Source organism: Trematosphaeria pertusa (genome assembly GCF_010094035.1).
Source record: "Trematosphaeria pertusa strain CBS 122368 unplaced genomic scaffold BU26scaffold_4, whole genome shotgun sequence".
NCBI classification, from domain to species: domain Eukaryota; kingdom Fungi; phylum Ascomycota; class Dothideomycetes; order Pleosporales; family Trematosphaeriaceae; genus Trematosphaeria; species Trematosphaeria pertusa.
In genome coordinates, this window is record NW_022987215.1 from 2,419,424 (window position 1) to 2,442,916 (window position 23,493).

At 55.1% G+C, this 23,493-nt stretch overlaps 12 protein-coding genes across 12 annotated transcripts; 5 read left to right on the forward strand and 7 right to left on the reverse strand.

Annotated features, from left to right (window-relative positions):
• Positions 1 to 1,131: 1,131 nt before the first annotated feature.
• Positions 1,132 to 1,584, forward strand: BU26DRAFT_503035 (uncharacterized protein; the record flags this gene model as incomplete). The annotated part of the gene is made up of 1 exon (XM_033826674.1): positions 1,132 to 1,584. The coding sequence occupies one exon, from the start codon at positions 1,132 to 1,134 to the stop codon at positions 1,582 to 1,584; it is 453 nt and encodes a 150-aa protein (XP_033687582.1).
• A 197-nt stretch (positions 1,585 to 1,781) lies between these two features.
• BU26DRAFT_562313 (uncharacterized protein) lies at positions 1,782 to 1,999 on the forward strand (the record flags this gene model as incomplete). The annotated part of the gene is made up of 2 exons (XM_033833014.1): positions 1,782 to 1,866; positions 1,923 to 1,999. 2 exons carry the CDS (start codon positions 1,782 to 1,784, stop codon positions 1,997 to 1,999), a joined length of 162 nt encoding a protein of 53 aa, XP_033687583.1.
• A 266-nt stretch (positions 2,000 to 2,265) lies between these two features.
• BU26DRAFT_562314 (uncharacterized protein) lies at positions 2,266 to 4,119 on the reverse strand (the record flags this gene model as incomplete). The annotated part of the gene is made up of 1 exon (XM_033833015.1): positions 2,266 to 4,119. The coding sequence occupies one exon, from the start codon at positions 4,117 to 4,119 to the stop codon at positions 2,266 to 2,268; it is 1,854 nt and encodes a 617-aa protein (XP_033687584.1).
• Positions 4,120 to 4,331: 212 nt separating this feature from the next.
• BU26DRAFT_452948 (SEC14 cytosolic factor) lies at positions 4,332 to 5,972 on the reverse strand. Its single transcript, XM_033824812.1, has 4 exons — positions 5,675 to 5,972; positions 5,566 to 5,615; positions 5,379 to 5,511; positions 4,332 to 5,290 (listed from the first exon to the last, which is right to left on the reverse strand). Exons 1-4 carry the CDS (start codon positions 5,864 to 5,866, stop codon positions 4,607 to 4,609), a joined length of 1,059 nt encoding a protein of 352 aa, XP_033687585.1. The 5' UTR covers positions 5,867 to 5,972; the 3' UTR covers positions 4,332 to 4,606.
• A 559-nt stretch (positions 5,973 to 6,531) lies between these two features.
• On the reverse strand, positions 6,532 to 9,223 carry BU26DRAFT_259382 (uncharacterized protein). Its single transcript, XM_033821245.1, has 3 exons — positions 7,969 to 9,223; positions 7,541 to 7,916; positions 6,532 to 7,491 (listed from the first exon to the last, which is right to left on the reverse strand). The coding sequence occupies exons 1-3, from the start codon at positions 9,041 to 9,043 to the stop codon at positions 6,660 to 6,662; spliced, it is 2,283 nt and encodes a 760-aa protein (XP_033687586.1). The 5' UTR covers positions 9,044 to 9,223; the 3' UTR covers positions 6,532 to 6,659.
• Positions 9,224 to 9,865: 642 nt separating this feature from the next.
• Positions 9,866 to 11,825, forward strand: BU26DRAFT_602943 (uncharacterized protein). The gene is made up of 2 exons (XM_033835392.1): positions 9,866 to 10,310; positions 10,367 to 11,825. The coding sequence occupies exons 1-2, from the start codon at positions 10,293 to 10,295 to the stop codon at positions 11,687 to 11,689; spliced, it is 1,341 nt and encodes a 446-aa protein (XP_033687587.1). The 5' UTR covers positions 9,866 to 10,292; the 3' UTR covers positions 11,690 to 11,825.
• BU26DRAFT_259448 (uncharacterized protein) lies at positions 11,737 to 12,377 on the reverse strand. The gene is made up of 3 exons (XM_033821246.1): positions 12,149 to 12,377; positions 11,949 to 12,092; positions 11,737 to 11,896 (listed from the first exon to the last, which is right to left on the reverse strand). The coding sequence occupies exons 1-3, from the start codon at positions 12,198 to 12,200 to the stop codon at positions 11,784 to 11,786; spliced, it is 309 nt and encodes a 102-aa protein (XP_033687588.1). The 5' UTR covers positions 12,201 to 12,377; the 3' UTR covers positions 11,737 to 11,783.
• Positions 12,378 to 12,406: 29 nt separating this feature from the next.
• Positions 12,407 to 13,831, forward strand: BU26DRAFT_517181 (uncharacterized protein). Its single transcript, XM_033828513.1, has 5 exons — positions 12,407 to 12,837; positions 12,898 to 12,906; positions 13,023 to 13,190; positions 13,370 to 13,376; positions 13,434 to 13,831. The coding sequence occupies exons 1-5, from the start codon at positions 12,499 to 12,501 to the stop codon at positions 13,775 to 13,777; spliced, it is 867 nt and encodes a 288-aa protein (XP_033687589.1). The 5' UTR covers positions 12,407 to 12,498; the 3' UTR covers positions 13,778 to 13,831.
• Positions 13,832 to 14,487: 656 nt separating this feature from the next.
• On the reverse strand, positions 14,488 to 14,799 carry BU26DRAFT_562319 (uncharacterized protein; the record flags this gene model as incomplete). The annotated part of the gene is made up of 1 exon (XM_033833016.1): positions 14,488 to 14,799. The coding sequence occupies one exon, from the start codon at positions 14,797 to 14,799 to the stop codon at positions 14,488 to 14,490; it is 312 nt and encodes a 103-aa protein (XP_033687590.1).
• Positions 14,800 to 15,141: 342 nt separating this feature from the next.
• On the forward strand, positions 15,142 to 18,130 carry BU26DRAFT_421939 (uncharacterized protein; the record flags this gene model as incomplete). The annotated part of the gene is made up of 2 exons (XM_033823437.1): positions 15,142 to 16,909; positions 16,962 to 18,130. 2 exons carry the CDS (start codon positions 15,142 to 15,144, stop codon positions 18,128 to 18,130), a joined length of 2,937 nt encoding a protein of 978 aa, XP_033687591.1.
• A 609-nt stretch (positions 18,131 to 18,739) lies between these two features.
• BU26DRAFT_259609 (uncharacterized protein) lies at positions 18,740 to 19,723 on the reverse strand. The gene is made up of 4 exons (XM_033821247.1): positions 19,497 to 19,723; positions 19,262 to 19,377; positions 18,883 to 19,158; positions 18,740 to 18,793 (listed from the first exon to the last, which is right to left on the reverse strand). Exons 1-4 carry the CDS (start codon positions 19,561 to 19,563, stop codon positions 18,788 to 18,790), a joined length of 465 nt encoding a protein of 154 aa, XP_033687592.1. The 5' UTR covers positions 19,564 to 19,723; the 3' UTR covers positions 18,740 to 18,787.
• BU26DRAFT_539159 (ARM repeat-containing protein) lies at positions 19,294 to 23,424 on the reverse strand. Its single transcript, XM_033831493.1, has 6 exons — positions 22,989 to 23,424; positions 22,710 to 22,929; positions 22,484 to 22,659; positions 22,002 to 22,433; positions 19,889 to 21,954; positions 19,294 to 19,836 (listed from the first exon to the last, which is right to left on the reverse strand). Exons 1-6 carry the CDS (start codon positions 23,169 to 23,171, stop codon positions 19,629 to 19,631), a joined length of 3,285 nt encoding a protein of 1,094 aa, XP_033687593.1. The 5' UTR covers positions 23,172 to 23,424; the 3' UTR covers positions 19,294 to 19,628.
• Positions 23,425 to 23,493: the final 69 nt, after the last annotated feature.

Sequence of the window (23,493 nt, forward strand, 5' to 3'; positions counted from 1 at the left end):
GAGAAGACGGCTATCAGAACGGCTGATGCAGATGCAGTGTACCTCAAGCTTGTGGATCCGGTGACTTGAGTTGAGTCGTACCCATGGATCCGAATAGAAGATACAATACCAGTTCGTGAAATTCCAAAAGAGTCGCATTCACTGGAAGTGCTAATATCAGGCCGCAATGGGAGCCTTAGTAGGTAGAGGCATACTGACGATGGGTGTCGCTTCTCTTCGCCGTTCGTAGAGAGGATGCTGTGGCCAACCGCAAGCATCTGAGCGCTTTTCCATCCTCTTGTTCTCTCATATTAACGGAGCCATTGCACAGCTAACCAGGGATTCCAGGAAAGGTTCACCTCGTAGGAAATGTACACCTGCACGATAGTAGAAAACGGAGCGGTTCGACCAACTGCGCAATTATCCCAGGTTGGAATGGGGTAGAATTGCGATTGAAACGACGAAGGAAAACGAGAGATGCTACTTATAATAGAATAGGAGACTGAAAATCAGACACAATAGAATTCGAGGAACGGAGAATACAGATTAAATCTAGGCTCGACCACTGTCGTTAGTGGGAAAACTTGGGCAGCATGCACGGTGCGCGATGGATGACGCAAGCCTCGGCGGAGAATCTCGTATCCGCAAGATTGCTCGCAGGAATGATACCTGTGCCTAATCTTTGATGCCAGCTTCAATTGCCAACGGCCTCTAAGAATTCTGAAGGGCATGAAGGTTGTTCTGCACCCAATGAGACCGTCGTCGAGGAAAACCAAGCTACTTTCCAGGCAGGGACTAGAGCAGAGTATAACCTCACTCCTTCCACGATTCTTCCAGCGCCGTCTCACAACAACCACCATCTTTTTCTTATGATTCGTAGGCCTCGTCACACCGAGCCTTGATTTTCGGACTTCGCAGGCACGTGATATTCGATCTTCAGCCCAGGCCCTTGGTACGAAGCCCACGTTGCGACTCGCGTTTCGCCTCGGTTTGAGCCCGGTTTCATCCCAACCCAATCCGCTTCGATCTCCAGAACAACAGCAAACGCATGTTCGCACTATTCTTTCTGTCGAAGATGAAGAGCGAGGAGATGAAGGGTCTTTTTAATGGTGAAAGAGAAGTGGATGACGAAGAAGAGGTTTCCGTATCACCATGGCATATGCACCCCGTCCTAATGCCTGCTTCAAACACCCATTACCAGTCCCCCAAAAATCTCCGAACCGCAATCCCATCCATGTGGCTGAGATTCCAAATCCCTTCTTGCGCGTCTCGCCCTCTCTTTCCGGTTACCTGAGGCACGCCTCGCAGAGGCTCGCACACCATCCTGATACAGCCCCACACGTCACATCTAACCAAGCTTTCCCCCCCCTCCACCCTCCGACCAATCCTCGCCCAGCACCTACCGCAAACAGGCCAAGGCGGGCCCTTCCCCAGCGCGCATCCTCATGTACTCCCCTCATGCCGCAGCCGCGATCCTCAGGAACAGCGGGCATCCGGTTTCAGGCCAAGACCCGCGATACAGACATAGTAGCACGGTGCCAGGCGGTCGCTTGCTTGGACAACGCCACGCGGGCACTGCAATGCGCGGGCTGGGCATCGTATTAAAGCAGGAAGCAGGCCTGCTGAGGCTCGCTCTTAGTTCATTCAACCGCTCTCTTCTTCAACGCCAAGTCTTCCAGTTTTTTTAATTCCCTTCTTCCTTAACAGACACACTCCTTTGTCGCCGGGCGACCTACATTCTCTCACAGAAAGCTCCTTCGATACCCGCGTTCCACCGCCGTATATCCTAAAGTCTAGTCAAAATGAAGTTCACTACCGTCGTCGCTGCTGTCCTCTCCATGGCTGCCTTTGGCATTGCCGCTCCCGTTGCTGCTCCCGCCGCTGAGGGTATGTTATTCTCACTTCCAGATAATATCCTCGGATGGATGCTGACTTGGATCAAGACGTTGCAGTTCGCCAAAACCACGGCATGTGCGTCAGTGGCTCGGGCGGAACCGTCACCCAGATCACCGACTGCTAGACGTATCCACCAACCAGAACGAAAGGATGTGTGGGGATGATGTGAGGGAAGGGAACTCAAGCTGCTGTTGAGCATTATGTGAACTACAAGCCAATCCACACGTTCACATGACAAATTTTTGGGACCGGCGCATTTCGACATGTCTGCCTACGGGCAACTTCTTTTGGGGTCTTGGTTATAGACTACCGAATTTGCTTTTTTGGGATCAAACAATACAAATGAAATAATCAGCATCATCGAATGATGCACAGCGCATTCCGTGGCTATCATTGACGTCCTCCTTTGAAGTGCTTTGCGAATTCGTCTTCATCCGCTTCTTCCCTCTGATCTTGTCGCTCGTCCTTCCTAGCTTCCTCCTCGGCCATCATCAACGCATAGACCTTTGTCCTAGCCGGCACCTGAAAGCCCCCTACGCTTTCGTACCGCTCGGTAAACGTTGGCATATATGCTTTCTCCTCCTCGTAGGACCTCACTATATGCTTCAGCAACGGAGCAAATAAGTCTTCCTTCGCTTCGGGCTTCTCTTTCTCCTTCCCGTGGACTTGTCCAGGAGGATCCCAATGCCGTTCTAAATGCCTAATGGTCTTCGCGCTCACACCGATCATATCCGCTAGCTTTGACAAGGTTTCTAGCGGAGCTTCCTCCATCTCCCCCGCTGCTTCCCGTAGCCCCTTGACTTTCTTGCGCACTTCCCCGTATGGCTTTTCGCAGCTGAAGCCAACGAGTCGGCACAGGAGCTCGATGTATGCTTTGATGGGAGGAGCGGACAGCGTGCGTAAGGGAGTGTTGAACACGATGCTGCGTATCTGTGGGAAGGCTTGCGGCAGCTCTGGTGGAGGTGTAGGCGGGAGAGAAATCTCATCGACAACATCTTCAGCTCCGTCCTCATTCTGTGCTTCCTCAATTTCATAGCCATCCGTTCCACCCTTTTCTTTCTTCGCCCCGGAAGACTCATCCTCCTCCTGCCCCTCGACAACGCAAAACCTAACCGCCACCCTCCGGCCTCTCCTCTCAAACCCCACCATATCCCTCACCAACACACCTAGTCCCTCTTCTTTCTTGATAACATCATCGACTTCTTCCCACCACCACTTTCTCTCCTCCTCAAGCAACCTCTTCAACTCCCCAGCCCCCTCATCCTCCCGCTCTAGATTCCTCACCCACGTCTCCACAACGCGACCCCACTCCCTCCGCCTCCGCTTGTCCCCACCCACCTCTCCACCCCTCAAACTTCTCCATAACCCCTTCCTCTCCCTCTCCAGCTGACAAACCGCACGATGCGTAAGCCAGCGAGACAGGGGCCAATACGCGAGCAGATTAGTAGGCGAGGAGAGGACGAGCAGTTCGCGCTCAAAAGCCGTGAGCAGAAGAAGCAGATTCCCAACCACGGCCTCCTCCCAATCCCGCTCCTCTCCTTGCGCGCCACCGCCAGGCAGAAACGCAATCTTAACCTCGCACCGCTCTCCCACAACAACCTTAAACATAGCTCCATGCTCAGGGTGCTCAAACCCATTAATCGTCTGCCCAAACACCCCCAGCAGACTCTCCACCTCCCTCCCCAACCTCTCCATATCATTCCTCCCAACCGCGCACCTCTGCAGTGTAAAAGCAGCCGCCCATATCCTATTCCCCTTCAAGTCTTGCTCTTGCTCCGTAAGCAATCCATCGCTTTCTTTCCAACCCCCCAGAATCCCCACACTAGGTTCACTGCCCGTATCCGTAGCCCTGAGGACCCACGCACCGCTCTGTTCATAGCCTCTCCACCGCTCTTGCTCCTCCCTTAACCACACTTTCCTCCTCTGCTCAACCTCCCTCCTCAACGCCCTCCTCTCCTCTTCCGTCCTCACCGTCCTGGTCTTCCCGTCATCCTCGTCAAAGCGCCTAGCAACCCACACCTGCACGGGCACCTCCGCGCAAAATTGCTGTAGCGCATTATATACGACCTCCAGCCTTTTGGCGTGGCGCTGCGAGTGCTTGTCGAGCGCCGCATTGAGGCCTTTCCGCCCGAGCAGTACGAATGGGAGTTGAAGGGTAAAGGTCGGCCCGGAGGAGCCAGGCTCAAAGGCTCTGGGGGATAGAATACGGGAATCTTGCGCGGATGGGGATAGCAATGTTGCCATTTTAGCGAGACCGGGTTATGAAGAGTAACTTTTCAAGTGCGGAGGTAGGTTGTTGATGATAGCGGGGCGGTGATTGAATCAAGTCACTGGACGAGCGACATGTGTCATGCGATAATATGGGAAAGGAGATGCAAAGGCATCGCACAAAACCTCGGGTGATTAGGAGAACAAAGAAAACGTGTGCGGATAGCCTCCACAGAGCTCTGTGGAGAGGCCAAGAACAGTACTGGGAGGAACAAAGACGAAGACCGGGTGAGACAGGGTCGTTTTCTAAGACTAGGCTCAAAACCTATACCAATGCGATCGTTTTCCACCTACCTACCGTGGGACCTAAGGGATCGACCACGGATGTCTATGAGAAGCATTCGAGAGACAATCAGCAAGAAAGCATGACTAGGAAACACGTCTGCCCACCCGACCATTCTCCCCTACTCCGCTACTCCCCTAATGCACACATGATGTCCGTCAGAGATCGCCTCGATGGTCCTTAGGTCATGGTTTGGGTATGCGGCGCCGCAGCCGGTGCTGCGGCAGGCTCAACACCCGCAGCTGCCTGATTAGGCTCATTCTCACCCCCTTCTGTTGGCGCCGGCTGCTTCGTATTGTCGATAGCATTCGCGTCGCCGTCCTCCCTCTTAGCCCACTTCGGCGGCGTAACCCACTGTGGGTCATCCCATGGCCCGGCATCGCTGAGCTGGCATCCACCCTCGCACTCGCATTCGCCGCCAAACTCCTTGGGCAGGTTCTCTGCGGGAACTTGAGCAAGCAGCTCGGTCTTGTATCCACTTCCCAGAATATGTATCTTGGCTACGGTGACGGGGTCGAGGAATCGCTTGACGACGCCGAAGACGCCGGCGAAGCCCCATGGTGCATTGATAACGTACAGCTTGCCGAGCCGCTCCGGGTAGTAGTTCTGCGAGATGGCGCTAACAGCTTGCAGATAGCCGTAGACGGAGGTGGCCTTTGCGATGCCGACGCCCTTGAGGTCCATGATTGTGCAGGAGGTTTCGAGGAGGTAGCCCGACTTGCGGGAGCAGGCAGGGAGGCGGGGATCGGCCATCTTCTCGTATTCGCACACTAGGTTCTGGATCATGCGTTCTTGTGTAGTGATTTTCTGGAGAGCCGTGAGGTCGACGTTGCCAAGCTGCTCGATGTAGACTGGCCGGCCATCCTGCGCTGCGGTCAGCACCTGTAACTCTACGCATCCGAAGAACTCTGAGGAGTCTCTAGCGCGAAGCAGTAGGGCAGTTGAAGCGTACTTTGTCGGTCTTGTGGTAGTATTGCGGGTAGTATTTGAAGACCTCGGGCCTCTCCTTGTAGTCGAAGGTGCGGACTAGCTCCTCGACGCCAACGCCCGCATACTCGTCCCGCCACTTTTCGCTGTCGATGAACCTGCCGCGGTGTCAATTATCTTCCTCTGCTTTCTGCCCGCTTGTAGCTGCTCACATCTGCTTCGACAGCTCGACATTAAATTTCCGTGCGCGGAGGAACCGCAGCTGTAAACAACTTAGCCAGCTGAAACGCCAATGGACTCCGCAGGCCACAGAAAGCGTACCATAGTCAAAGTGTCCAAGTTCTTAGTGTATCCCGCCTGCTCCAGTATACTCCGCAGCTGAAAGACCTGGGCATCCTGCTCGGGCGTCGTATGGCCGGGGTGGCCGTTCTGAGGGGTCGGGGCGGTTGTGGGGTAGTCGTAATCGTCGTATTTGGGGTCCAGCGGCAGCTCTTTCCCTCCAGCGGCAGCCATTTTCAGCGAAGATGTAAGGATACTATATGGGCAGAGAGGGACTGTAGGCGCGGGCTGGAGAGCGGGGGTGGTCGAAGTGCGGGTGGTGATGTTGAGAATGACGAAGTTCTGGTCTAGGCGGAGAGCACGTGGAGCAGTCAAGCGAGGGGCGAGATACAGCATCATCCTGTCCGAATCACGGCGGCCGCATGACGAACATGATTCACTGATGCAGCATTCATATCCTCATCATTCATTTCACAGCGCACGGAAACGGGCTACGAGATGAACTATGAAGCCTCAGTCAACCCAATACCGCAGACGGAGACGGGGACACGGCCCATTTTACGGGACTATCTAACTCATACATCGCAAGAAAGAGAGCCGCATAGAGAAATCAGGCCTTGGCGCAAAAACAATGGCCGCCAAACACCACAACCACTGCTACATCTGGGCTCAGAGTCCGCCAAACCATTCAACGCTTCGGAGATAAAAGAGAGTCGAGATAGTTCCAGCGCAAGAATGATCCCAAGGCCAGACGCAGAACAACAGACATGATTTGAGAGATTCCTGTGTACTAACCCGCCCTGAGCCCTGTCCTCCCCGGCTGCCCTCGACCAACCGGCCTGCCCACCATTGATCCCATGAACCGACGAGATGAGACTGAAAAACAACCAAACACCGAGAAATGACGCCAAACACGACGTAAACTCCCACAAACGCGCCTATTGACAAGTTCCAAGCGAGCATCGAGAGAAGGATAACTGGAAAGGTCGCTGAGGACGTCTGAGGGGCTTTGCTTTCGGCGTCGTGATTACGACCGACGATCCCGGTCCCGGCCTTGTCCGAAATCCGGCTCAACTACCTTCTTCTCCTTCCGGCTCTTGACTAGGTACTGAGCGTACAACGCGATGTGATCGCTAGGGAAGTGATAGTTGGGGAATCCGGGCACACGCTCGAGATAGCCTTTGTCAATATCTCCGAGCAGTCCAACGACCTGCAGCGTGTTTGTCGAGTACCAGATATAGTCCAGCACGCCTTGGAAGTGCGGTACATAGTTGGTGAATGACAGTTCTCCGATCGCCGAGTAGCTAGACTTGAGGCTGAAAGGATGCGAGATTCCATCTCTTGTGAAGTTACCGTACTTTCGACTTCCTAGATCTTCGTGCGAATTCGAGAGATTGCCCTGCACGATCAGGTCGTAGATGCCGGAATGAGGGAGCGAGTTGAAGTCACCGCAAAGCAGGAGAGGGATCTGGGCACCGTCTGCGTATTCCATCGACGGACCTGGTTCCTGGGTCGCATCCGGTGTGGGGTTCTCGTCTTCACTGTCGCCATTCGTGAAACGATAGACTACCTTATCGGTACAAGCAGGCATCTTGGCCCATTTATTGGCGAACTTGGTGATCGACTCCATGAGAATGGCCACTTGTACGAGCTTCACGTCCGTGAATGCGGGGTTCCAGAAGACGTGTACGTTTCCGACAATCAACCTCGATCCTGTTGCGCGATTCTCTAAGAAGGCAATGACGGCAATATCGTCCCGGGGCATAACACGATTGAAGATGTCATGCTCACCCTTCATGTCCGGCCGGTTGATGGCAGTGTTCGCAAAGTCGATGAGTTGCTTGTCCAGCAAAACGTACCTAGAGCCATTAGCTTTATTCCCGCAAGCAATCTCAATGTAATACTCACTTGCTGTTCTTGTAGAAGATTGCGCACCCATCGACAAGCTTAGCTTCCTTCTCTGCCATGGTCCTCGCCCTAGATTTCGGCCAGAAGACGCCCTTGTAGTCATTGTGGGCGAGAGCTGCGCGGAAGTAGTCATTGAAGCTATCCTGATCGATCTCCTGCAGACATAAGATATCAGCATCTCGTTCCCGCAGCTCTGCAAGAATTGTCTCTCTTCGGTGTTCCCAGGCTAATGCTCCACTTGGTGTATATCCGTATTGCGATTGAGTGCAGTATTTGTCGCACAAGATATTGTAGCTGAGAGCCGTCACAGTCTCTTGCGTAGGATCCGATATCTCATCAAGAACAATCCAGTCTCGCTCAGGCGGCGGGTCCGGGCCTGTTGAAGTTATTATCATGATCTACATACACATTACAAATGTATCGCTTACCTGGAGCGTTTTCGCGGAAATGTTTGATGAGTTCCGTGGTTCCGTGCTCTACAATGATTGACTTAAGATCGTCGGGAAGTGGATTGCCTTCGATACCAAGCATTTCTAACTGGTATAACGACCCAAGCTCGTATGGCAGGTTGTCAAGGTGGTTGTCGAAGAGGAGGAGCTGCTTTAGGTGCACGAGCATGCCGATTTCTGGGGGCAAATACCGCAATTCGTTGAGCGAGATATCGAGGTGCGTGAGACATCTCAATAGGCCAATTCCACGCGGAAGGACTTGGAGCTTGTTGCAATTGAGGTAGAGCTTCGTCAAGAAGGTATACTGGAACAAGGTGGGTGTAATGACCTTCAGATTTTGGCCCCCAAAGTCGAGGATAGTCCATACGTGGTGCTCTTTGGCGTCCTGGGTTGCCTGCATGCCAGGCCTGTTCCTCTCCTCCTTCTCCGGCTCTTTCTGTATGCCATTGCTTGTGCCAGCCACGACGTTCTTGTTCACACTCGGATGATTCCTAGCATGAGAGTGTGATTGGGTCATCTCACGCGCCCGTTGTGCCAGCTGCAACTGCTCTGCCCAGTGCTCATTCGGCGGCTTGCTCAGCCCACTGTGTACACTTCCCGGTGTGCCGTTCTGAAGGTGACTAGGCGCAAAGTGAGGTTGCACATTTGTAATTCCCCCGCTCGAGACATTGTGTTGGTGGTTGTACTGTCCACCGTGCGTGTTCCCAGAATGCTCCTGATGCTGCTGGTGGCCGTGCGCATGATGCTGATGATTCTGATTGTGTTGGAAAGGCTTGCCCAGGTTCATGTGCATGTATCGCTGATGGCCCGTCCCGCCATTCATCATGACATTGTGGCCCTGTTGTCCATGGCCCTGGTTGAACATGCTGAACTGCTGCGGCGACTGCGGTCCGGGCGATCGCGAGGGAGAGGGTGTGTCGGGGTTGAAGGGTATCCGGCCGCTAGTTGTCGGCGACCGTACACGGCTGGGGAGGTTGCGGTGGAGGTTGTTTTGCGCGTGTTGTGGGTAAAAGGTCTGGCCGGCTCCCCTCTGGTAGGCCGAATAATCGGCCATCTAAGGGTATCGGCGTGAAAGATGGCGAGAAGCCCCGGGGCAGAGGCGGGGGACGAAGGTGAGGGCCCGGGGACGGCGCGGTAAGGGTTTGTGTCAGGTCGGTGGAAGGGTTCGGGAGCGCGCTTTTCTTCGTTTTAACATGGGCAAGTGTACAACACGCCGTCATGTGCTGCGCTGCCTGAGCCTATCGCCGAGTGGCATATATTGCGCTGCCGTTCGGATTTGCAAGCTGCGGTCGTGTGCGAGCGGGGAAGAACGAGTGTGGGCGCGAAGCTCGGGTCGCAGGAGAGTCGACGTGGAAGAGAGGGTGAGTGTTTGGTATCTATGGATATTCCTGGCGCCTGTTTTCACCGCCGTTAGTCACTCCAGTGGGGACAGGATGGGTTGAAGCCGCAATCGACGACGACGGAAGCGGGATCGAAGGCGCGCACGTACACCAGCTGGAGGAGCTGAAGGCAGTGCAGCTATACAAGCAGTCTCAATTGTGCCGGACTGGTCGTTCGCTGTTCCAACTGGAGCGCGGAGGAAGAATAGAGGGTGTAGTGATGTATGTCCGACTCCAAGCCATGCTTGACATCCATGGAGTCCGTGCAGTCACGTGCGCGTCTGCCTTTGGCCATGCCGCTTTGGCCATCATAGAGCATCACCACATTCCGCCGCATTGGTAACAACTCCTACAGGTCCTTTGCACGCAGTCGCGCCATCTTGCGTGACAGTACTTTACGAGCTTAGATCACGTGAATCTCTGATCAGCATCCGCCCCAGCTTTCAACCCCTCATCACAAGCTGCTGCGGCTACCTCCGCCTCTGCAGAAACGAGACGCCACATCTCTTGCGCCAGAGCTGCCCGCTGCCCAAGCGGGCATATTTTGCCCAGCTATATTATTGAAATCTGGGGAGGATGTGCAGCCGCACTGTGTGATTGGAAAACCCCTCGGTTGTAGCTCCAGAGAGAAGGCTTTAAAGCTGTTCACCTGCTCACCTGAGGCGTCCACCACCAGGCTCTAAACACCCGGACTCTGTGCGGGCACGCCCGTGCAATTTTGTCTTCCTTCGCCATTCGCCATGCCGTGCTTTTTCAACGTCCTTCCTGCCCGCTGAGCCACCCCTCCCGCCTCTCGTCCCGCTGCACATCATCATTCATATCTCTCGCTCCCCGATGTCCCGAGCCACACGTGCTTATCGGACGACTTAGGAAAGGCCTAATATCGAAGCTCACGCTAAAAAACAGTGGGGCAAGGGTGTCAAAATGGCCGAGTGGATGATGGTGTGCTCGTCCTGTAACATTCCGTCTGATGTAGCTCTGCTAACTCTGAAACTCAGTATCGCTATACTGGCGGCAACGCCAACGGCACGCCCTTACGACCCAAGACTGCAGAGGCGAAGCAATGGGATCTGACCACAACTGATGCGCTCGGACGAACGATATCAGCATCGAGCTCGAATTCACCCGCGCCCGTCCCAAGCAACGCGATGGACGCAACGCGGGGCTCCATCTCGAGCACATCGACCCAGAGCACCAAAGATGACGGTACAGGCTTCTCCAACCCGTTTGCGCTGCGGCACGGACGTCGATACCTTCGAGACCTGCCCTACCCGCTGCCCTGCGACCTGCCAGAGCTTCAGCGGCAGAACCTCCATACCCTCCTCGCAACCTCGGTATTTGGTCGAGCCCTAGGTTCAACGCCATCTCCGCAACGCCCGCCGAAAAAGGTTCTCGAGATCGCATGCGGCACCGGATACTGGTCGTCGCTGTGCCATGACTATCTGAGCGGACTGGGTTATGAGGATGTCGCGTTCACCGGGTTGGACATCGTCCCCTTGGCGGGAGACCTTCGGAAGCAGGGGATAGATTGGAGATTTGTGCAGCACGATCTGCGCAAAGTGCCGTTGCCATTCGATGACGCAGAGTTCGACATTGTTGTAATGAAGGATCTCAGCATGGTAGTACCATTCGGCTCACCTTCCCAGAGGATACTCGATGAGGCGACGCGGATATTGAAATCAGGTGGCACATTGGAGATATGGGAAACGGACCATATCATACGATCCATCTTACCTCACCCACCCCCTCCGCCAGGCAAGAACCCGCACGAGTACGCCTGCGCAGTCTCGACAGGAACCTTCCTAATATCGCCATCGATTACACCATTTACAGAAGTGCATAACCAGTTTCTGCGAGATTCGAATTCTTGGATACAGGATGCTTTAGACAGACGAAAGCTGTCACCTACACCTTGCGCGCGTATATCGCAGATGCTGCTTCAGGAGACGGAGGCTCTGCGCGATGTGGAAAACCGGAGAGTGGCTATCCCGCTTGGAGAATTGCGGTGGGAACGCGAAGCAGCGGCGGAAAAGAATCCGGCGAAACGGCGTGGCAGCGAGGCCGCGCGGGGCAAGAAGGGAAGCCACACACTTGACAGCTCAACTCTAACGGAGGAGCAGGCAGCGCTCAGATATACGGCGTTACTCGTGGTCATCCAGATGATCGAAAGCCTGGAACCACTCTTAAAAGAAGTCAGCGGAAAGAACCAAGAGGAGTGGCAGCGGTGGTGGGGATGGATGATGTCAAACTTGCTAGAACAGAAAGGTGCTTCGAGTGGTGAATGTCTGGAAGTTGGAGTATGGTGGTGTCGGAAGGTCTGAGATTCGAGTTGCATACCGTTTCGTCTTGTGATATCCCATTGTTACGGCCGCTTTGCATGTCATGGCTTTTCCAGAGACGGAAACTCAAGTCTTTTCATATCGTTGTCGAAGGGTTCGGTAACGCTTTAAGTAGTACCTGGAAAGCATGGTTAAGGAATAATTCCACTTCGCTGGTTTCGAGTGGCTGCACATACAAGGCTTCAATTTCTGAACGTGATATCAACACAGTGATCATTGCAAGCAGAGGAAGGAAGCCCACCTTTCTTTACAAACTCGGCCCTCTGGATACCCTTCTTGATTTGCACTTCGTCCGTGAGGTGTTGTTGGCTGGCGAAGGCCTTGTGCAGGCGAGTTCTGAAGTAATCATAGCCCAGGGGATATTCTCGTCCGAGAAACAACAATTCTACGCGGTGTCAACCCAATGTCTTTCAGAATGAAGCGTAAGAACCGCGGGCCTACCTTTATATATCCGAATGACTTGATGCCGGAGCGCTGGGTTGGGGGATGTCATACTTCGGAAAGAAAAACTGCCAACTGCAAGAGAACGCTGCGGTAATATGAGGGATCAACGTGAAGTAATTGGAGTTTGGTTGAACATGTGTGTTAGACAGAGATTGTGATGGTGGGGAGAAGCTTGGAAGCTTGGACCGGTCTTGACGTAGTGCTGCGGAATATTTGGAAGCTGCGAACCTCGGTCCTAGTCGCGCCATTAGCCAAACGCCAGCATTGGAACAACCAACCTCGAAACCACCCAGCTACGTCCTCACTGGAGGCTTCCTGAACTCTTTCGGAAGCATCGCGTAAACAACATGCGACATCTGGCGCGCCCCGCGCTGCTCAATCCCGCCTCGATCTCTCTTCTTCCGGGTTGTCAACGGGCAGCGCGTCTTGCGCGATACCAGTCTACGGCTGCAAGCAGCGATGAACCTGCAACAGCCTCGCTGAGCCCGCGATGGCTGTCCGACCTGAAAGCGAAGATTGGAAAGTGCATCATGTTTGGCCTTGATCCCGTCCAGACAAAGGAAGCTGGGTCGATATTGCAAGAGATAGCAGTGGATTGGCGAGAGCTGGTGGCGGGCAGCGAGGGCTTCCTCACGGGAAATGAGCAGAGAGGGCTCTATCGGCATCGGGTCGTGTGGGGAGAAATGGTAGCGCCTTCCTCTACAATATTGCGGTACGACGGCTAATGCAGTCTTCGCATTGATAAGGATAGCATGGTAAGACACATGGACAGAACGGTCCTCCTACAGAGTAATGCATAGAGCTAACTATAGCAAGGGTATTGATTCGACCTAAGTCTTCGAGCATCGGAGCAAACATTGACTGTGTCGCAGGACATGTCAACAACGTAGTGTACAACCGTTACGCCGAGAGCGCCCGAGTTAACTGGGCTCTCAACTTCGCGGCGACTGATCCCGCCCATGCAGCCCAATGGATGGAGCTGATGACACCCAACAGCATTGGCCTCATTCTTCGAAGCATCCGGACAGACTACAAGTTTGTACGTACGCCTTAGCAAGTCGCCAATCCCTCCACCTGCCGATGGCCCGCTGTCTAGTAGAGCGGCATAGCTTCCATCAAGAGGTCTAGGCCCTGTGAAACAGAGCACCAGCCCCGCGAAAATATGAATAGCTGTGGTGGTAAATTATAGGAAGAGCTTTGCTGACTATGAGACTATAGCCGATGAGTAAGACTTCGCCGGTACGAATCCTGGACGTTGGCTAATGTGTCTCCCCTTGGGCAGCATATCCAGATCGGGTAACGGTGCTGCATAAGCTAAGGAACAAGCCAGAGTCGGATATCGACCACTTTATCCTCGATGTGTTAATACTGTCGGAGCTGCATCGCCGACCGGCGGCCCGTTGTGTGGAGGATATCGTGGTCTACGACTACAAGGCGGCACGAAAGGCGCCGCTAAGGCCGTTCATGGTCAAAAAGTTCCAAGACATGTTCGCACTGCAAGAGCAAGCCAAGGAGACGTACGGAAATAAGGTGCAGGACTTGATCAGGCGAGTTCGGAAATTGGAGCAAAACAGCTGGGACAGGCCAGGCGCTAAAGAAGATTTCGGTAGCGCGACGAATCCTTAAAGCTTCTTCTCTCACCCGCATCTCACGATGTGATCGACTGTGGCGGCTGGGAGGAGGCAGCAACGTCTTTCCTAGAGGATCTGCATGGCCGTTGACGCGTGACCTTCCGGAATTTCCTAATTCGTACGTCACAGATTGATGCAATTGGCCTAGTCCATCAAGCTTCGATGGCACCATCAACGGGAGGGGCTGCGACAGTTGATGGAGGGGCGGGATTGTTTCCAGGGAACTCTAACGGCGAGGAAAAGCTCCGAGCAGTGAAGAGCCGAGCGATTTCCCCCATGGTCCAAGATGCCGATATTGAGATAGATTGCTGCGTTCACGCGCTTCACTTCTTACAGGGCGAGGAATCAATCTGCGTCTGACGGCAGGGCCAGAGCAGTGAGGGCAGAGTGAGTAAGGCAGCGGCGGGGTTGCAGTATTTTCCCATTTGCAGTCGGTAGATGCAGCTGTGCGGGCAATGCGGTGTAGAGGATATGGCAGGCCTCTATTCGCTGCTGATCCTGTCAGCGCAGAGAAAACGAAGCGTCTTACTCAGGGGGTCCTGGTGCGCGCAAATGAATAAGATGGGCTAAAACGGTGTCCGGCGCGCGGTGATTGGCTCCCGGCGTGTGCAGCGTTTGTTTGCATCTGCAGTGTTTGTGCGATCGCGCGGCGGAGCGCAGGCGTGAGGGCATCGTGAGGGCGCTGAGGGCGAGATAGTGAGGGGATTATCGTTGTAGGACGCCGAAGACGGGATGAGCAGTCGGCATCCGCAGCGTGAAAGCATCTTTCTGGCCAAAGGCCCTCATGCGGTCAGTCCTCATCCGGGCCTGCGAACGGCGATCCCTGGCGCCGGAGCCTCTTTCGGCGCTGGGATCGACGGTACATGAGGGAGCTGCTGCTGTGGGCGAGCCGGGGGGCCGCGGGCGATTCTGTGCGTTTGTCGTGCGCTGGCTGCGCGGTGCCAGAGCGCTGAGAGAGTGCTGCTGCTGCTGCTGCTGCTGCTGCTGCTGAGGCGGCGGATTGCGGCGGATACACATGAAACCTTGGGGGAGAAACGGCAGCGCGCCTCGGAAGAGCCACTAGCTCGAAGCAGCGAGCTTTCAAAAGGGCCTGGAGAGCGTGAACCGTGGTAGTGCGCCTGCCATCTGATGTGTCGGACGGCGCCAGTGGTGCCTTACCTAACCGTCCAAGCCTGCCAAACCAAATCCGCCGTCGACCACACCCTCCGCTCCGCTCTTTCTGCAACACCACCCGACTGCCGCACACGACACCCTCCTCCCCCCGACAGCAGCGGCCCCGTTCTCCAGCCTGGCTCGTCCTGTGCAGCAGTCGAGCCCAGCCGGGGACTCCGCCCTCGTTGCCGACCGCCCGCCGCGTACATGGTAGCGAAGGGCAAGAGGAACGCGGCGAACCAGCACGACAAGCGACACGAGAATGGCCTCGCAGCACCCGGCAAGCGCATCTCCCGGCAGAAGAGCAACCCGCACCTCAACGGCCACGCAAATGGGAAGCCCCAGCCGCCGCCGCCGTCGCCCGCGAGCAATGTAAACGAGCTTATGACGCAGCCCGCCAGCGCCCTCGACTCCGCCCAGGGCGCGAGTGCTACACCCCCCAGCATGGCCGGGACTGCGTCTACCAGCGCGGACGAGCGGGCTCGCGCCGCCTCGGACGTCTCGCTCGACGGCCTCGAGGCCTGCCGCCCGTACGACGGCGCCGGGCCCCTCGACCCTGCGCCCTCCAGCTCGCTCCGCCGCGCGGATGCTGCTGCCAATGGCCAAAAGACCCCGCCCGTCTACAAGGCCAACATGCTCACCGTCACCGCTACCATTCTCTCGTCCTGTCCTCTGCGGGACGTCCTCGCCATCCTCATCATCTTGCTCCAGCTGCCCCCTACCGTGCTCACCGTAGTCCAGTTCCTCTTCGCAACCCTCACCTTCGTTCCCCCCCAGGCCGGAACCCCCCTCTCGGCCCTCTCTGCCTTTCCGTCCTTCACCGACATCTTCCAGGGCTCCGGCGGCACGCCCTCCCTCTTCACCATCATTTTCGCCGATGCCCTCATACTGCTCATCTGGCTGGTGCTCTGGGTCCCTGTGCAGAACTTCTTCCTGGACCTGGCCCAGGCCGTCATTGCAATCGCGCTTGGGGGCGCCGCGGCAGGGAAGAATGGCACCACGAACAGCATATTCATCTGTTTCATCATCATTCTTTCCAATCACATCTTCAGATTCAGGCCTCTCCGGCAACACCTCCTGCACTTTGTCTATACCGGGCTCGCCCGGGGAGGCCTGGAATTTCTGTCGAGCCCGCCCAGTACCCCTACCTACCTGGAGAGCTTTTCGACGCCGCATGGTTGGCCTCGGAGCCTCTTGGGTATCCACATTTTAGCACAAGGTGTCGTTCGTATTATTCGGCGATCTCTTTCAAGACGCGAGGCAGCCCAGTCGCTGCCGACCGGCAAGAAGTCTGACCCCGAAGCCGGCGTCCACCTCCAGCGCTCTAACACTGCCAATATCGACTCGAACGCCGAACTGCCGAGTTCGTCGAGCACCGACGGCCGCCCACCAGGGCCGTCGCCCGCAGCACACGCGCAGAAGGAGAAGGCGAGTAGCAGCAGAAGGAAGAGGAAGCAGGCTACTCATGTTCGGAGTCAGCAGCCGTTTTGGGCTGCACTTGCAAGTACAAAAGTTACAGTTTTGAAAGAGATGGAAAGTAGCCGAGCGGCGAACGACGCCGAGGAGGCTAACGCAAAAGATGCAAATCACATTGGAAACGCTGTTTGGAGATCGGAGGAGGACCGTGTTTGGATTTCGGAAGTCGGCCATTCTGACATTTCATTTCGTGTTAGATTTTTCAGTGACGGGGAGTATGATGGTGTGCAGGAGGACCAGAACGGGAGTGCCGGGTCTGGGATTGACAAGTCGAAGCCTTTCTACATCCGTGTCAACGGTGCTGATTGGAGCTCGACCCGGATTCGACCATGCAATCCGCAGGGATATATGGGTGAGGAGGGAAACGGCACCTGGGTAGGAGAGATATTCGGTCTTACGGCCTTGTCAAACTACTACTGCGAGTTTGTCCGGACTAGGGACCGGGAAGTCTTCTACACGGCAAGCCTTATTACCTCGGCGGGCCCGGTTGCTGAACAAGGTGAGCAAAGAGGCAGGTGTGCATTTTTCTTCAGAGCTTACAAGGACCTCAGCCTCCATCGCCTCGCCTCCAGCCCACCAAACCTTGCGGCCCTCGTCGCCCACTACGACCCTAAAGAACTCCATTGCCGCTGCAGATCAACAACTCCAAGAACAACGCAATCGGCTGAAACGGAATAAGAAGGACCACAAAGCTGCCATCACTGCTATTAAGAAAGAGGTGGATACTCTCGGTGGCCGACTTGCTAATGCCGGAGGTAGTGATGAGCGTCAACGTCAACGAGTTCTCCAGTTCACTCAGAATATTCGCCAAGCTGATGACGCTGCCGCCGACTTTGCCCTCAAGATTGACGCCCTTGGAGAGATCCCGAGTGACCAAGCTGGGGAGGCTGCCGCCAAGAAGCGGGAGTGGCAGAAGGAGCGGGACAACAAGAATTCTGTCTCAACTGAGTTCGAGGACGCCAAAGCTGAAGTGGAGCGCCAAGTCCGCAGCATTGAGTCGGACATTGCTACTGTCCTCCAGAAGAGGGAACGCCTCCTTCAGCGCCAGGCAAGACTCAATGACCAGCACGACCGTCTCATCACAGCCAACAAGGAGGGCTACACTGCCAAGCAACGGAAGGAGCAGGAACGCCTCGCACTGCAGCAGGAGCGGATCACCGTTGAGAATCAGTACCGCAGCAACATCAACAGCTATGAACGCCGCGCAAACGAGTTCAACGTCTCTACGACGCAGATCATGCAGACGATTCAGCACTTCGAGGCCCTTCTCATGCAGCAGTCGCACCAGTCAATTTCAGTTCCTGCCACCCCCGACGGTCCCCTTCCTGGCACCAGCGTCAACGGCATGTCCCCTCACGCTCATCCCTTTACCAGCTTCACGTTCCCACCCCTCAACACGCATGTCAACAGCACTCCCGGCTCCGTCCGTGGTGGACGAGGTCGCTCTTCGTCCATGCTGTCCAATGTGTCTGGTTTCACCGACGGCTACGACGAGCAAGCCTCTCCCTCAGGCAATGTCATCGGCAACCCGTGGAATACGTCTGCTTTACTCAACGGTCGCAAGGGAAGTCACGGCAGTGGCAGTCTTAGCTCGGGAACGTCGAGTCAAAGCTCGAGCCAGCGTGATCCAATGAGTCCCCTTCCGAACGTCAAGCCGGTCATGGCGAGGAGTCCGACAAGTGGTAGCAATGGGGTGGCGAGTCCGATCAGCGGTCGATAAGTGGTTTACGGTCTCTAGATAGTGGCTTTTCCAATGTGATTGTGTATTCTTTTGGTGTGGATAAAACATTTGCCCTATCATTTGCTGCTGTGACTCTCCGCGTAACCACAAATTCCCCAGTACAGGAAACGCGTGACTTGCAAGTTATTCACCATAACGCACGAGTGTTTGTTAGCTCACAGGCGAGGATATCACCAGGGTTCCTTTCTTAGTCAGGCGTCCTGCATGTCTGAAAGGGATATGCTTGCGAAATTGAAGATAAGCCTGCGCCGCACAGCCTAACTAGCACAACATGTTTGTTGGCGGCGTTGAATGCGCAAAGGCATACACGGGTCCTTTCCCTCTCGATAATTTCCGAGTATCCACCAAAGGAATACCCGGCTGGTATTGGATCCTTCCGAACGCTTCAGAGCAATGCGTTTGTTTAGTCTTGGATGGAATTCCTCAGAATGTGAATGATGAAGGAGGTCGGGTGGCGGCGGATATATTATGAGTGAGTGCCCACGCTCACTGCTTTTGCATTGAGGTCGGGAGGGTAGAACGTGAACAGGTGTATGGGTGGGATGACGTCAAATGCTGGAGCTGGAGCTGGAGCTGGAACTACATAGGCTGATGGCCTGCGGTAACTAGCTAGCATAGTCGCCATGCGTGTGGATATCAGTGCTAGAGAAAGTTACAAATGGCACAATGATGGGCAACAATCGAGTACAAGAACCGTATGCACTTATACGCGCTTTGAGAGCACTAAATACCTTTCTACCCCTCCGAGCTCGCTCCGCAGTGTAGAGGTCGAAACGGGGAGGATATAGAGACTTGCTAAGTAAGTAGCTCAGAATATCCTTTGGAGGCAAGACGTAACGAGAACGCTGCCGGCGACCGGTGGTGCCTTTAAAAGATTGATGAACGTGGAGAGAGAAAGATATAGCGGCATAGGCGTATGTGAGTACAAGAAAGGGTTCTTTGGGATGGCAAGAGGGAAATGATGAAGCAAGTGCGGAATCGACTTGCCCAGTAGCCCAAGGGTTCGTCTGTCACCATACGTCAAGAGAAGGCTTCAGGCGTTCCAAACCGTTCGACAGAAATCTACTGAATATGACGGGAACGCAAGGGGTGCATATTGGACGAACTTACAGGAACGATCACGCGATTCAAGAGGGAGCATTCACTGAATGATTTGTTCTCTACGCAGATGAACAAAGTAGGCTGGCCATCCAGCCGTACTTGACATGATCCCATCCACCGTCGGTCTATCCCAATCATTAAACAGACGATGTGGCAGCGGTGACATAGGGGATGGGGAAGGGGGGAAGGGGGGAATCGTGTAATAATCGCCAAACAAGAATGAAAATGAAGAGTTCAGCCTTACCTCGCGAAGACCATTCCTCCAGTATGCTCGAAACCTTGTAGCCATGCATCATCGCCATCGCGCTCATCGGTTCGGAAAGCCAAAAGCGCTCCCCTGCACTGTATTCACGAGTTTCACCAGCGTACTGGGTACCTAGCTGAAGTACACTTGTACAGTCCTCTGCTGCTCGGGCGTCAGGCTGCCGGCTACCTGTGCGAGGTTTGTGTTGGTGGCCTGGACGAGCGCTTTGATGGAGTTGACGACACGGGAGGCCGTCTGGCCTTGCAGGGTCTCGGCTTCAAGTGCCTGGACGACGGAGACGAAGCACTTGACTGGGTGGCCGAAGACAGCGGGGTTTTGTCTATGCACGTTAAGACCATATCAATTAGCAGAATGAAGATGTGCAGACTTACTGTTCGATCAACTGGGCCAAGAATGCGTACGCGAACGGCGCGGCCTCCTCGTCGTTCGTAACCGGCAGCGTATGCACCCATTCAGTAGCGACATCCTGCCAGTTCTGCACTTTGGCGGGGCTGTAATGGAGTATCTTCGCAATACTTGCGCAAGCGTTCTCCGTAGCGAATACATCGTCATCCTCACGAGCATTCGAGCGCTGCGTAATTGCGAACAGCGTCGGCAAGCTCGCTGCTGCAAAGTCTGACCACGATTCACCGCCTTTGTGAGCAGCGACGCCCACGCCATAGGCTGCTGCTTGCCGATTGGCAGGTACACTATCTTGCATACCAGCAACCAGTGGCTGGATGATATGCTCGTGGTAGCTCCAGGACTGCGGACCGCAGAATTCGAGAACGTCATCGAAGATACAGATGGCCCACTGCCGCTGCGTAGGATCCTGGTTGGCCGCGGCCATCTTGTAAAAGTCCATAAGTTGTTCCCAATACGGGAGGAAACTGGTGCCCATGTTTTTGAAGATGGTGTGGAAAGCCTTGTTCATATCGGACAGGAGAGTCTGATCGTCCTCGATGGCGAAGAGGGTCTCTTCGTTAGCCTCCTCACCATCTTCATTTTCGGCCTGCTCTTCTAGACGTTCCTTCACACGATCCTGATAGTCCTTCAGAACGCTACGAGCGGATTCGATGAAGGTGGCCATGTGCGTGCTGGTCAAGCAGTTCTTTCCTATGCACTCAAGGCATTCGTAGAAGCACTGATACATCTCTGCCAGGGTATCAATGGCAGGCTCGGTGCTGAGAACCTCAAGTACACGCTCGACTGTCCGCTCCCACAGTTGGCCGAGCTGCGTCGACTGAGGTCCGTGGGCCTTCTTGTAGGCATTGAGGAGCGCCGGTACACACTTCGCCGACGCCACACGTACCGGGTCGTGGAAAAAGAAGGCCAATCCAGGAAGAGCAATCTTGTCCATAATGTCGTTGACATACGGCTCGAACGCGTCTTCTAGGACTTGCGCGTAGATGACAATCAGTTCGATAGCCATGTGCTTGTCATCCAACGTGCTAGTTTTGATACCGATGACTTTGCCCTTCAAAGGCACAAGTTCCCAGCCGTCCTCCTCTTGGACTTGTGCGACCTGGTCTTCATCATCCAGAAGTTGGATATCGGCTTTCGCACCGGCAAGCTCGGTCAAAGGTGGAATGACTCCAGCAAGGAACGGAACGAACTCCTTCCCCAGGACTCGGCACATGCGACCCCAGCAGTGCAGAAGATAGGAAGCCTGTGGATCATCCGCGTCCGACACCGTGTTCTGGATGTGACCCAAGAGCTGCACCAGCGAAAGTGCATCCTGGCCCATACGGTCCTTGCCCACCGCAAGCGCAATAAGAGTGGCGCACTCCATAGCTTTTGCCCGGAGTAGTCGATACTCCTTTGATTGCTCCTCATTGAGAACGTTGAAAAGAAGAGGCATCAAAGTATCATAATACTTTGAGAATGCCGCCTCGGCTGAATCGGCCACTGTGGCGATTGTCGAAAGGGCTTGCTCTTGAACGAAGCGCTTGGGGCTCTGCAAAAGCATGAGCAGATGGCTGAGCAACTGGTCCAGGTAGGGTTCGAGGATATTCTTTTCCGCCTCTTCACAGAAGTTGACGAGGGCGGCCGCGGCATGAGCTTGTACGCGTGGTTCCGATGACTCCAAGACGGGAATGATGTTTGGCAATACAACTTGGTGGTACTTTTCCTGCATCGTGCCGGCGAAATCGGTGCTCATTTGACCAACTGCATTACAGCCTGCCCATCGCACTCGAGGGTGCTGATCTCGCAATGCTGGAAGGACGAGATCAAGGACCTTGTCAAGTTCACCGACCATCAATTCGCGGCAGCCCTCAGAGATAGCTGAGATAGCCATGAGAGCGGCATGTCTGTCGCGCCACGAATTAGAAGTCATCATCCGCGGGAGCCAGTTGAAGGTTGGAGGGAGAATCGTCTGGCCACCGAGCTTGTTGGCGAGACGATCCATGCATTGCTCTCCTGCGACGTGATTTGAATCGCTCTCATCTTGTTCGAGCTACGCAAAGTTAGCGCAACAAGAGCCATGAAGACGGAGTTCCTTACATCTTCGGAGGCATTCCATTCCTTGGCCTCATCATCGTCAATGCCAACATCGGTCATCAGGGATAAGCATTGAGTGACCATGTCATTGGTGAAGTTCGGGTCCTTCCTGCACATTTGCGGCGCGCAGTCTGCAAAAGTCGCCATAAGCTCAAGCGCATTCTGACGAGGTGTATCCCCGAGGTCTTTGTCTTGAATGACCGAGACGCTGAATTGCACAAGGCTATTGAACAGAGGCTTGAACATCTTCGGTGCGATTTCGGCTAGGTCAATCAACGAGATGAGAGCCTTCGTGAGCAGATCGCCGTCCCCGGACTCCTTAATCGGCGGGAGTATGTTAAGTATCTCTGGAATGAGCTGGAAGTATTTTGGTTGTGCCTTTTTCGTGATGGAGCGGAAAAATGAGGCAAAGGCCTCGACAGCGGCTATTCGGACCTGGATAAAGCGTGAGTAGTTGCTCTGCTAGCGAAGCGACAGAGCCTTACCGCAGTGTTGCTATCTGCAAAGCCGCCTTTGAACGCAGTCATAACGACTTCTTCATGCTGCTTTTCTATTATGCCCGGGGTCGTAGAAAATATCCGGAACGCCGTTTCCCGCTGGCCTGGGTCGCTCGACTGGCTGGCCTGGAACAGCGCTCCCAGGAGTTCCGGCCATGGCACATCTGTATCCATCAGTACCCATATTGACGCGAGGGGCGAGGCAGAGGCCTACTCTCGTCTGTGTGCTGTCGCGCAAGTTCTGCCACGGCATCCGCAACCTTGCCTCTCACAGAGGGGTCCGACTCCTTGGCCAGACATTGTAGCAGCTTTGCGCGTATTGCCTCTCGCTCGGCTTCGGCGAGGGTCAAGAACAGGTCTGCCGTCTGGCCCTGGGCTGTCTTCTTCGGTTTCGAGGACTGCCGCCTGAAAATTACGGCCGCGAATGTTCGAGTCTGCGCGCAGTCCCTGGTGAGCATATGCGCCTCCTTTGCGTATCTCGCCTGTTACTCACCGACGAGTCCTGCGCGAGCTCAATCTGCTCAGAAAGGCCCATCAAGAGCACATCCGGCCTCTGTCCAAACCATTCCTGGTTCAACTGCTCCTCCGCGGCCGTGCGCTCCACATTGTCCGGCGACTGGAGGCCCTTCAACAGATTGGCCAAAGCCGTGTGGACTTCGGCGGGCAGGACGGACATGGTGGGCGTGCGTCGTGGTGTCCTGGGGTGCGTCCCCGGAATCGCGGTAGGATGTCGTTCGCGGTGGAGCTAGGGACGGATGAAGCTGAATGGCGGGGCTGCCCGCGCGCGAGAGACCTTAGGAAAGCGCGGCGCAGCAATAAGAGGTGCAAAGAGGGAGCCTTCTTTCACAGTCTCGGCACGCTGCAGGATCTTGCGTTTCCAGGGTCTGTTGCAGAAAATTGGCGGGCGGTGGTTGTTTTGGTGGGGTGCGCTTGGTTGGCGAGGCGGCGCGCTCTCCAAAAAAATGTGGGAATGCTGAGCTGACCAGGGTGCGGGCGAC